Source organism: Myxocyprinus asiaticus, chromosome 38, assembly GCF_019703515.2.
Source record: "Myxocyprinus asiaticus isolate MX2 ecotype Aquarium Trade chromosome 38, UBuf_Myxa_2, whole genome shotgun sequence".
NCBI classification, from domain to species: Eukaryota; Metazoa; Chordata; class Actinopteri; order Cypriniformes; family Catostomidae; genus Myxocyprinus; species Myxocyprinus asiaticus.
Window position 1 is genome coordinate 3460455 of NC_059381.1, and position 13048 is coordinate 3473502.

At 38.0% G+C, this 13048-nt stretch overlaps 1 protein-coding gene across 7 annotated transcripts in view; it reads right to left on the minus strand.

The window, feature by feature from the left end:
- LOC127429268 (secretory carrier-associated membrane protein 1-like) overlaps positions 1 to 13048 on the minus strand; it is a 129543-nt gene that overhangs the window by 102899 nt on the left and 13596 nt on the right. For all 7 annotated transcript variants that reach the window (XR_007895251.1, XR_007895248.1, XR_007895249.1 and 4 more), the window contains 2 exons: positions 3593 to 3670; positions 1529 to 1639 (listed from right to left, as the gene is read on the minus strand). Coding sequence is in view for 3 of the 7 variants with exons in the window: in XM_051678210.1 (XP_051534170.1) it covers positions 1529 to 1639; positions 3593 to 3670 (189 nt within the window). In the remaining 4 variants the exon portion in view is untranslated. The remainder of the gene's footprint in view (positions 1 to 1528; positions 1640 to 3592; positions 3671 to 13048) is intronic.

The following is a 13048-nucleotide window of genomic DNA, read 5'->3' on the forward strand; positions in this document are numbered from 1 at the left end:
TGACAATATTCAATATGGTTGTTTGTTCAACTTTGGGGACTTTTAAGTCCTGGGGGTTGATTTTTATTAAAACAAACAGATTTCAAATTTTTTTCTTTTTGTTATATGAAAGTCACATTAAAACTGAACTGGAAAGTTTTCATTGTCTTTATTTGTGGTACATTTTAAATGCCTTTTATGTATAGATTTCACTGTTTTAGCCTTGTCCCAGACCTTCAATTTTAAACTAGGAAAATACATTATAAAAATACAAATTAATGCCACAGACTTCAGGTACAGAGCCCCTAAGAGGACAGGGACAGAACTTTTTTCTGAAACAGATTTGCATTCCCTCCCAATATGTTTAGCATTCCATCCCAATACGTTTAGCGTTCCCTCGCAAGTTAAAATATGCAAAACATTCCCTCGCAATACGTTTTGCATCCCTCGCAATAACTTGCGTTCCATTGCAATAAGTTTTGCGTGCTCTCGCAATAGTTTGTGTTCCAAAAAAACGTATTGTGAGGGAACACAAACCTTATTGTGAGTGAACACAAACTATTTTGAGGTTTCCCTCACAAGTTAAACTATGCAAAACATTCCCTCACAATAGGTTTTGCATGCTCTCACAATAGTTTGCGTTCACTCGCCAGGGAACGCAAACTATTGGGAGGGAACACAAACTATTGCGAGGTAACTCAAAACTTATTGCAAGGGCATGCAAAATGATTTCAGAAAATATTCCTGCCCTGTCCTCTCAGGGGCTCCCTATTTAGGAAACTTAATCGCCCAAATAAAAAGTGCATTAAAATAATTGCGACATTCATGATATAGTTTACATTAATACAGGTGGCAAAATCATTGCAAATATATCATGGATATTCAATAAATTGCCCAGCCCTACTACATGCTAAGATAACAGTGTCAGACCTGGACATTGACCAATAACAACAGGTTCACAAATGCCCTTTTCAGAAAAATCTGGCTGTCCTCACTCACAGCGTCTGACATCATAAATGAGTCATCTCATACACACTCTGAGTGTATCTCTGTCTGTCCATATGTCTGTGGAGTGTGGCGTCCCCTGTCCCTCAGGCGTGTTGAATTATACAGTATAACTGCGCTCGTGAGCAGATCGTCTCTACAGGTCTGAGATCTCCTGCCTGCAGGAAGCGTCTGTTGTCCTACTGAGTGGAGATTATTGGGAAATTATTTTAGTATGGGGGTTCAGCACAGGCTTTATGTTGTGCTGTCTTCCTTGTAAATCACTGTATATCCTTGACAGCGATGTTTACATCTGGAATTATGAGTCTGGACCCCAGAATAAAGACAATCTCCAAATGTCTATTGTTGTGGTATCAGCCATTTCAGATAAAGTCCGCATAAGACATGTTAAAAAAAAATGAAAAATGGTTGGTCGATTTACATGTTGTCAGATGTCTGTGGCCGGTTCTTGGTCAGAGTAAGGTGCAAAGTAGATCAGACTTAATGGTGGTAGTCAAAAGACTGGCTTTGTGAGACTGAGAATATTCTAAGAAAGTAAAAATACCTGTGTCTGTTGAGGTTGAGTGTATGCTGGCGGTTCCTCCGTGGGTTTCATGATGGCCGGCTGTGTGTTGGTTGTAGGTGGGACTACCTTAGGGGCGGAGCCTGGCGGCACCTACAACAAAACAAAATATGAGTGAGATACTGTTGTCCCATGACCATACCTCAAAACATATTGAACACAATAGTGCAGCATCTTTTTCATTCCATTCATCAATCATGACTTACTGAATAAATGAGCTTTGCAGAAAAGAACACATGCACACATTTCCCAATCAAGAAAAGAGAGTAATAATATGTGAAATACCTCAACTTTTTCTGCTGTTAGTGTGGGTTGTTCTGGGCACTGAGCCCTGCACTTGTACAGCATCACTCAGTACACCAGACTCTCAATGATAGTTTTATGTTTGTTTGCTTTCTTGTTTGTTTGTTTGTTTGTTTGTTTGTATGAGGTCCTCTCTCTCCCCCTGTCTTTGGTAGTTCAAAATAGCATGCTACCATCCTACTCTTACTATTTCTTCTGTATCTAAATACAGTGATGAGAAAAAGTATGTGAACCCTTTGGAATTAGTTAATTTTCTGCATTAATTGGTCATAAAATGTAATCTAATCCTCATCAAAGTCACAAGTATAGACAAACACAATGTGCTTAAGCTAACAACACTAACAATTAAAATATTTCATGTCTTTACTGAACACACCCCATTAAACATTCACAGTGATTTGGAAAAAGTGACAGCAATAACCTCAACCAAGCGTTTCCTTACAGAACTGCTTCAGCTCAGCCATATTCTAAGGATGTCTGGTGTGAACGGCTCTTGAGGTCATTCCACAGCATCTCTATTGGGTTAAGGTCTGGGCCACTCCAAAAGGTGGATTTTCTTTTTTTGAAGCCATTCTGTAGTGGATTGTGAAAGATCTCTTGCCCACTTGTGAAGAAGGAAGCGGGAGACGGCGTACTCCATTCAAATAACACAGTCATTATTTACATATCCAGGCCCCGAAGCAGTCCAGGCCCTGAAGAAGCAAAGCAGCCCCAAATCATGATGCTTCAATTCAACAATTCAACCTTCATTTCATCAGTCCACAAAACATTTTCCCAGTAGCATTGTGGAGTGTCAAGGTGGTCTTTGGCAAACTTCAGGCACGCGGAAATGATTTTGTTGGAAAGCAGTGGCTTCCTTCGAGATGCTCTACCACGGACAACACGCCTGTTTAATGTTTTCCATATAGTAGACTCATGAACAGAGATGTTAACCAGTTTCAATGATTCCTTCAAGTCTTTATCTGTCACTCTAGGGTTCTTGTTTACCTCACTGAGCATTCTGCGGTGTGCCCTTTGAGTCATCTTGGCTGGACGGCCACTTCTAGTGAGAGTACCCATAGTACTAAATCACCTCCATTTATAGACAGTTTGTCTAACTGTGGACAGATGAATATCTAAGCTCTTCGAGATAACTTTGTAACCCTTTCCAGCTTTATGCAAAGCAACAATTCTTGATCGTAGGTCTTCAGAGATCTCTTTTTGCGATGCATGGTCCACGCCAGCAGATGCTTCTTGTGAATAGCAAACTCAAAATGTTCGAGTGCTTTTAATAAGTCAAAGTAGCTCTAACCCTCACATCCAATCTCATTTCCTAAACTGGATGCCAGGTTTGCCAACTCCTGACTCTAATTAGCTTTTGTTGAGGTTATTAGCCTAGGGATTCACTTACTTTTTCCACAGCACTGTGAATGTTTAATGTGTTCAATAAAGACATGAAAGATTATAATTGTTTGTGTGTTGTTAGCTTAAACACATTGTGTTTGTCTATACTTGTGGCTTTGATGAAGATGAGATCACATTTTATTAATGCAGAAAACCAGCTAATCCGAAAGGGTTCACATATTTTTCCACAGCACTGTGAATGTTTAATGGGATGTGTTCAATAAAGACATGCAAGATTATAATTGTTTGTGTGTTGTTAGCTTAAGCACACTGTGTTTGTCTATACAATCTGTACATAAACCAACCACTATAGATGCAAATATGTTGACTAAAGAAAGCAGCATGTTTTTAGTCACTCACCGGTTTTGTGTCTGTGAAAGGGTTATACTCCTCCAGGCCAGGTGGGACAGTCCGCACTACTTGCGTCACTGCTGGATCCTGTGCAAAACGAAGAGAATGCAAACATACTTATGCTGTGTCCAAATATGCATACTTCTCTATTATATAGTAAGCCAAAAACAGTATGCCAGTGGAGTAGTATGTTCGAATCCACAAAATTCATGAAGCAGTAAGCGAGAAATACCAGGATGACCTACTATTTCCGGCGCGATTTTAAAGTGCGGATCGACTGGACACTTAACGATCCCATAATCCCACGGGAGCTGAGGTGACTTCACATTTAAAAACTGGATTTAAAGGAACAGTGGTGAATTGAGGCGGACGCCTCTTCTCAACTGTAAGTGCTATATATACCAAGATAATTGTTCCTTATGCTTGAATGGTGCTTATGTAATAAAACCAAAGCAGATCGTTTTTATCAGACAGCGGTTGTTGCTCTTACATCATATATTCGTGTCACGAGACGATGCCAACGTCACCGGATGAAGTATGTCCGAATTCTGTTCATACTACTCGCATGTATACCTAGAAGAACGTACTGTTTTGCCAGCAAATAAATGTGTCCTTCATCAAATACAGTACATACTGTACGGTATGCAGTTTCGGATGCAGCATTAGTCTTTTTTGCGAGGATATAATATGCTCTGGTTTATAACTGAACCATGTATGGAGAAGCTAGAAGTTTATTTCCATGGTAAATGTGTAGTTTGGTTAATGCATTTTTTTTGGCTGCCGTCTGCAATTGTTCACACTCAAATTTAAAAGCTCACCATTTAAACATACTGTGGACTAATAGCAAAAACTGGTATCATTTTTTCAGACCCCCCCCCCCCCCCAATTATATTGTATGTTTACAATCTTATGATGATTACATTTTTTTCTTTTTAAGCATGTAATTCTGGTTCTGCTCACTCCATCCCCCTCCATAAAGTATTTTTTTATTCCACTAGATAGCAGCAAGTACTAGAAAAATGCCAATCTGAAATATATGTTGCGCTCGAATGCATTTTAACCCTCACAGATGAGCTTGTCCATAGACATTGTCTAATTTTCAGTTCATGCACCACACATATTGTTTTATCAAATATCTTGGCCTCTGATTGGACTAGAAGCTCAATCTAGGTGTCATTCACAAACCTGAGATCCTATATATATATATATATATTTCCGATGATTTGTTTATCATGTTTTTACTGCTGGTCTGCATATTTTGTTCTGGACATCTAGGATTTAACAGTGGAATGTACACCTAAACAAGCTCACAGACAAGTAAACAATTTCAAATTTTTTTAGAAAACTGCCTAAAAGCAGAAATAAAATTCTTAGCTATTAGTGGCTTACAGCAGCGGTGATCAGAGCATAAAAGAGACGTTTGTATTAGATGTCTTACAGATATTATATTTCACTTTGTAATTCTTTTAAAAATCTTTCAAACTGTGGTATAAAGGCAAAAAAGTACAGTTGCTTCATCAAGTTTTAGGTTTGGGAGGTACATTTAAAGCCTCCATCTAATATTCACCTTAAAAACCTCGTCTGATTACAATACCATTTCACTCGCTTTTGGCGCCCCCGCTGGACATTTTGCTGGGAAACTGCAGTGAAACATGTAATGAAGCACGTTATTTCGTTTTTGCAAACATTTGTCTACGGCCACATAATGTTCTTGAAATCAGGCTGAAATTACCTTTTATAACATTGTTATTTAACACTGAATAACAGTGGACTTATGGGGGAAATATTGTACAAAATGCTCACCAAAGTTTAGAACATGACCTCTTTAGTGAGAGTATTTCAACATTGGAACATGTTTCTACAACCAAAAGCTTTAACCGTTGCTTTACAATAACCCCACTATCACACTTGGATGTAAACAGCAGTAAACAAACTTGCACTTTCCCTCACATGCTTCTGATAGGGGCATGATAATTATGACTAATGTCACACAGATATCTGAGAACTCAAGACTGAGCTAAACTAATCTAGATCTCCAGTGCTGCCAGACTCTGCATCAGATTAAACCAGAGAACAGACAGAAGCCAAACACATGTGCTGAGAAACATCATGCCATGATTTACTGAGGAAATACTACAAACTCTTTCCTCTGTTTTCACAGCCTACAACATCAGAAATATCAGACACAACCTGTAATTTTCTCCTGGCAGATTGCAGTAATTTACACAGAGCAAAAGCTATAAATAGATAAGAGGAGATATCAACCCTGGGTTCACCACAAAGTGGATGGGTATATTCTGAACAGCATACTACCAGACTATACTATTTCTGTATGTATACTATACACTGCATAGATACAGTATACGATTTTCCAGTGACAAATAAACTGGAACAATATCAACTGTGATTCATTATTTGATCTGACTGCCAAAAGACATTTTCACACAAAATTAGAGATCAAACAAAAATGCACAACCATTTGTCATTGAATAATGTCTCTTTGAGGCTACATCTAAATTAATCTGGATAAATTTGGAAATGCATTTTCGTTTTTGAAACGCTCTATGTCCACTAAATCCCCTAACTGCGCATGCGACAAATCGCCGTTCCATGTACGAGCTGAAATGCGACTGTCCTTGTGTTTTGTTGCCGAACACCAATTCCGAATAAACTTCATGTCGCCTTAGAAGGAATGGATTGTGAAGGCTGTACAAAGCAACACTTATCTTTAACAATGCTCTCAAGGTGAATAACAGGCAAAATAATGCTGCTACAATGTGGGCCGCCATCTTGATTGTTTTGGGTTGAATGGACTATACGTCACATGACAACAAATACGTTTCAGATATCTCCATCTGTCCTGTCCACACTACAACGCGAAGATGCTGTTGTCAAATTTATCCAATTGGGAGAGCGTTTTCAAAAAGCTCAGTTTTTCGCTGACAAAAACGCCATCTCAGTGTGGACAGAAGGCCAAAACGTAGAGAAAAATATGCATTTTCAAACGAAAATGTATTAGTTTGGACGTAACCTTAATATCCTTTCTGTTGTTTAGAAGAAGCTTTTATTCTGTCACACATTACACATTTGCACATATATAGTGAAATTCTTTTTTTCACATATCTCAGCTAAGCTGGGGTCAGAGTGCAGGGGCAGCCATGATACGGCACCCCTGGAGCAGACAGGGTCAAGGGCCTTTCTCAAGGGCCCAACAGTGGCATCTTGGTGGTGCTGGGGCTTGAACTCCCCAACCTTCTGGTCAGTAACCCAGAGCCTTAACCGCTGAGCCACCAGTCAGTTGTTGATCAAAAAGTCACATATTGCACAAATGAGAAAAACAACCATGCTACTTTTCTCTCATTATATATAGAGAGAGAGAGAGAGAGAGAGAGAGAGAGCATATATATATAGAGTGTGTATATATATATATATATATATATATATATAGTGTGTGTGTGTATATATATATATATATATATATATATATATATATATATATATATATATATATATATATATATATATTCAGCTTCACCTGCTGAAGGATGTGATATATATATACACTAATATACATATATGTGAAGATGCCTCTTTTCCTGGAATATATTTTTCAGTTTCATGTCGTTTTATTATTAAAAATAAAATGTACTAGCCAATGTCGATTCTTTCTCCAACATGTCCACAGAGGGTTATCGTGGATAAATATTTACTGAGTAATACATTAATTTGTAGAGGCTTTGCATATTTCTAAAATCCAAAAAGAGCCACGTGTTGCTTAGTGTATTTTTGGGCCCTCGAAAATGTTGATTTTGACTATTGTTTTTATGTGAAACAATAAGAGGTTCATTTCTAGATTCAACAGAATTCGTTCTTTAGTCCTTTGTTTTGTTGGACAAGACAAGCTTTATACCATGCGACCCACATTTGGCTTTCAACCATTGAAAATTAATAAAATTGTAAAATTTACGGATGGAGTCACATTGAAAGACCCATATCTCTGTGATTTAACACCACAGGGCCTTAAAAAAAATCCTGAAGCAGAATCTAAAAGAGTATTAAGATATCTTTAATGCTTCTGGAGTTATAAGCACTCCAACTTTGGAAACACAACACAGAGTGTATTTTATTGATATACTGCTGTGTGATACATTAATCACTGCATCCTGCACAGTCACTTTCAAGGGAAGTCAGTCCACTTGGTGGCCATCTTTGGAAAGCTCCTGAGCAGCTAATTTTCTATGGATACAAGTGACAGTTTTCAGGCTGGTTCAGCTAATGCACATGCACATTCTCGTGTTGACTGACAGGCGATGTCTGGATCTAAAAGGTGATTGGCAGCTTTTAACTATAAGGCGGTACTTCCTTTTCTACATCCACCAAATTGGATGTTCCAATTTTTCCCATTCATTTTAATACAAATGGTCCGTCTTGGGCTTAACAGTTTTTGGTAAAACATACTACCTCTTGAATAATAGTAGGCACTATATAGAGACTATACTAGTATGCAGTATGCAGAACACTAGTATTAACAAGAGCAGAGGAGCTTTATTAAACTTCTATTTTTCTAGATGAAGACATTTCCTAAGTCTCTTACCGAGAAAGTAAGAAATTAATTTTACGCACAAGGTCCAAGGAATGTTAAATGAATCACCACACACACACACACACACACACACACACACACACACACACTAACTAACTCCTTCCCTTGTTTCCATAGCAGCCCCAGTAAGCAGTGCTCAGGTCCTGAGGCGGATCCGTTTCATATGGCTGGAGAACTGTCAGGACTCCAGAGCCATGAATATTTCAGACTGTATAATGATCAATGTTTAATGGGATAATCACACACACACACACGAAAATGTATTGAAGCAGGAAGACATTGTCTCAGTATAATATGCTATCACATACACACTATGAGAGAGTGATGTTTGATGTCACACGCTATAAATCACATGTGATGTGATTACCTGTCAAATTAGGCCAAAACATACTTTTTTCCACATGTCGGAACGTTTCGTGCACATCGCACCGCACGTGACACAAATTATGTCATCAGTACAGCACGGGTGGACTGTTAGCATGCAGCCTAGTTTTTCTAGACACGTAGACAGTCCGCGTCTTTGTGCGCCGTTGACTGTGCTAAAAGAGTATCACAAAGCAATCGTAGTGCGCATGCTTCGAGCGCTTAAAAAAGAAGTATACCCTAGCCTTTACGGTGTCTTTGTGACTGTATCTTAAAACCTAGTGAGTTGCCTACCTAGGCAGCATTTTTGGACATCGAACTTTCTGATGCATCCGTGATGCCTAGAAATGCCGTCATTAACGCTTCATCCCAATTTGCATACTAGAGGCCGACCGATAGTGGATTTTGAAGACACCGATAACTAAGGTGGTTAAAAAGGCAGATAACTGATTAATCACCTGATAGCTTTTAAAATTGATATATAGTGTTAAAAAAACATTCTTAGCCTTTCCTTACTATGACCAAGAGTCCAAAATGGATAAAATCCCAGATACGGTTTATTGTGCAACCAAAATCCCAATAAAAAACAGAAAAAAATGAATATTTGGAGCACTTTGCAGGACTGTGCACAAACACAAAATATACTTACTCATTTCAGGACGCTTATTTTGAAATGACGGTGTGGCGAGTAGGGTTCCTTTTCATGCCCTCGCTTTAATTTAGAACGCTTGATTAACTAATCAAAGTAACCAAATCTGCACTGAAGTGAGGATAAAAATATGGATAAATATTGTCGGTCAGTGATTGTTTTTATTTCACATCTAGAGGCCACAGAGAAATAATTTTTTTTTTTTTTTAAATATCGGCAACTATCGGCATAGATTTTTGCAGATAACCGATATTTCCATAGAGCAAATATTGGCACCGATTAATCGGTAAAACCGATATATCGGTCTACCTCTATTGCATACTGTACATCATAAATAGTATACTAGATAAGAATAAGTGCAACCTAAATTGTAATATGATGAAAATATTAATCCAAAGGTGACTGTATGATTTGCTTTTTCTAATAAATTTCTGAAGAATGCATCTGAGCTAGATCGTGTGACCTGGCCCGAACCAAACCCGAAATCGCTCACTCTCTTTATAATTTATTCTCCAAGCAAGTACGGTTGCAACAGACTGTATATTTTGTAAGCATCCCCCTGGAGCAACCTGGAGATAAGTGCCTTGCTCAAGGACACAATGGTGATGGGGATTGAACCAACAACCTTTTGCTTACCAGTTCAGTGCTTTAGTCCACTACGCCACACCACTCCACAAACATACACAGTTTTAATAAAGCACGGCGGCCATTAGAGCAGAAGTGGAAAAAACATTGGCTTACTGTTTATCAAGCGCTGAAACAATCTGGAATCATGTGTAACAATGTAACAATGCAAGTCCTTTTTGCAAACAGAACTTCTTCAGAACGTTGAATCTTTGTGACAACTGCACTAAAAATAAGCTAGATGCAGCGCAATGAATAAAACAGAACGCAGTTGTCGACAAGCGTTTTTGAAACTTTAAATTCTTTTTAACTTGACACGGCGTCTAAAAATGTGGTGGTCCTCAGAGAGACGCTGAAGAAACAGCCAGATGCGGTGCAAGAGTCAAAGACATCTGTCCAGCACGTGTTTAATTAGGAAAACAATGGAAAAACAGAGCAGACGTGAAAAAAAATTCAGTGTAAACAGCCATATCTCGTGTGTGTCTGTGAGTGCGTGCGTGCGTGCGTGCGTGCGTACATGAAACAAGTTAGGTAGGCCTGTTTATTTTTTCATTAATTACAAACCTGAACCGACCCCAACCCGAAGTCATACTTGAAAAACTGACCCGACCCCAACCCGAAGTCATACTTGAAAAACTGACCCGACCCCAACCCGAAGTCATACTTGAAAAACTGACCCGAACCCAGCCCGAAACCCAGCAGTTTCTCGGGTTAAGCTGCAGACCTCAAATCTGAGCTTGCTTTACAGTTAATATTACCCACAACCAATTGTGCAAAGGAAGACGAGTTTACGACAGTTCATTTTTTACCTTATTAGTTATAAAAAATTAAAAATTAAAAATTAAATAATTAAAAGTATGTACTTTCTTGTAACCAGTGACGTAGTTTATGAGACAATTGTTTAACCTAAACTGTCAAAATAAACTACATAAACTTTAATGTAACGTCCATCCCCGTGCGTTTGCCTTGTAATGTAGCTGCTCGCATTCAGTGACCTGATTCTAAAGCAGTGTGTTTGAGTCTGACCTCCTTCAGCACTGTGTTTCTTCAGGACTAAAGATGATTTCAGAAAGCAAACTGTACTTTTTTTGGATAGATTTGACTGAGACAGATGGCAGAAACCTTATTTTAGACAGTAACAAGATTACTGTTGAATAGAGCTGGGATGAAAATAGCGAAAATCAAATCAACGATAACATTACAGCTCCAACTTTTCAGAGCAAAGGCAAAAACTAACCCAAAACATTAGACAGTTGTGACATGACTGCTGTTAAGATAAGGAAGATTATCTAAATGCAGGTTTAATTGACTTGGAATGTCCCTCTGAACATTTAGAAGTTCACAAATCACATTAGTTTGTTGGACTTTTGTTCGCATTAAAGGTGAAATGTTTTAGAATTAGATCAAATAAATTTGAGCAGGTCTGTACAACACTTCAGCTGCATCCTAATTTGCATTCTTGTTGCACAACATATTAAAAATGTACTTTGCTGGTGATGAGAAAACAAATACTTCTGAGCATGCAATAAAACAGTACAACAGTATTAAGGCCATCCTAACTTCATTAAGTTGCGTCTTGATGCCACAGACCCCATTTGTTGTATAGTGTATATGTACATTTACATGCAAGTATTAGCATCTAGCTGAATTCATGATAATTTCTGTTCAAATCACAAGATTAAGATACGCACCTAAATGGTAAAGTACACTTTAAAATTTTGTGAAAATGCCCATCTTGGTAAGGTATTAGGGGAAATGTCCCAATTAACACCTACCATATAAGCCCACTTACTGTTTTATTTTTAAATATAAAAAAGACAGAAAGCAAGAGAAACATTTTTTTGCAGAGGAAATGCAAACATTTGTTGGTATCATTTTACTTTTTTATTTGGAGCCAATCAAATGTTTCGTTCTTGAGCTAGGCATTGATAGCATGTTTTAGCACTTAGCTAGGTGTTGCTAGCATTTTTAGCATGTTCCTAGCATGTTGTTGGCATGTTTTAGTACTTAGCTAGGCGTTGCTAGCAGGTTTTAGCAATTAGCTCGGTTTTGCTAGCAGGTTTTAACACTTGGCTAGGTGTTGCTAGCATTTTTAACACTTAGCTAGGTGTTTCTAGCATTTTTAGCATGTTGCTAACATGTAGTTGGCATGTTTTAGCACTTAGCTAGGTGTTGCTAGCAGGTTTTAGAAATTAGCTAGGTTTTGCAAACAGGTTTTAACAGGTTAACACTTAGCTACGTGTTGCTAGCATTTTTAACATGTCGCTAGCATGTTGTTAGCATGTTTTAGCACTTAGCTAGGCACTGCTAGCATGTTTTAGCACTTAGCTAGGTGTTGCTAGTATTTTTAGCATGTTGCTAGCATGTTGTTGGCATGTTTTAGCACTTAGCTAGACATTGCTAGCAGGTTTTAACACTTAGCTAGGTGCTGCTAGCATGTTTTAGCATAGAGCATGTTTGTTATTATTCTTTAAATAGATAAAATAATTATTCTGCTTTTAAGCTTTGAAGAAACAGGCTTTTCAAAGGCATAGTTCTGGATTATAATTACAGACAGACCACTAATTCTTGTTTGAGCTCAAGAAGCTTCTTAAATATTTCCATTTAATGTGTTTATCAGCAGTTTTTATTGATTTATTTTCTTTTACTGCATCTATCTTTGTGAGCATCACTCAGGCAGTGTCCTTCATGAGCTCCAGAAACTCATCAAATCCATACATTTACATTTATGCATTTGGCAGATGCTTTTATCCAAAGTGACTTACAGTGCACTTATTACAGGGACAATCCTCCTGGAGCAAACTGGAGTTAAGTGCCTTGCTCAAGGACACAATGGTGATGGCTGTGGGAATTGAACCATACAAAGTATTGCTGTTAAATACAAAGAAAATAAATAATATCAACTATTATTTGGTTTATTAATCTCTGAATTTTAAATGTTTTATCATTCCTCGCCTGGTTTGTTCATCTGACTCCAGAAAAATTACTTTTTTGAGGTCATCAAAAACAGTGAAGTTTTGGAGCTACTTCCAAAATGGGTGCTGAACAGTGGTAGCACATGTTCCCAAATAACTCAAGAACGAAACATCTGATTGGCTCCAAATAAATAAGTCAAATGATACCAACAAATGTGTGCATTTCCTCTGCAACAATTGTTTTTCTCTCTTGCTTTGTGTCTTTTTTTATATTTCGAAATAAAACAGTAAGTGGGCTTATATGGTACGTG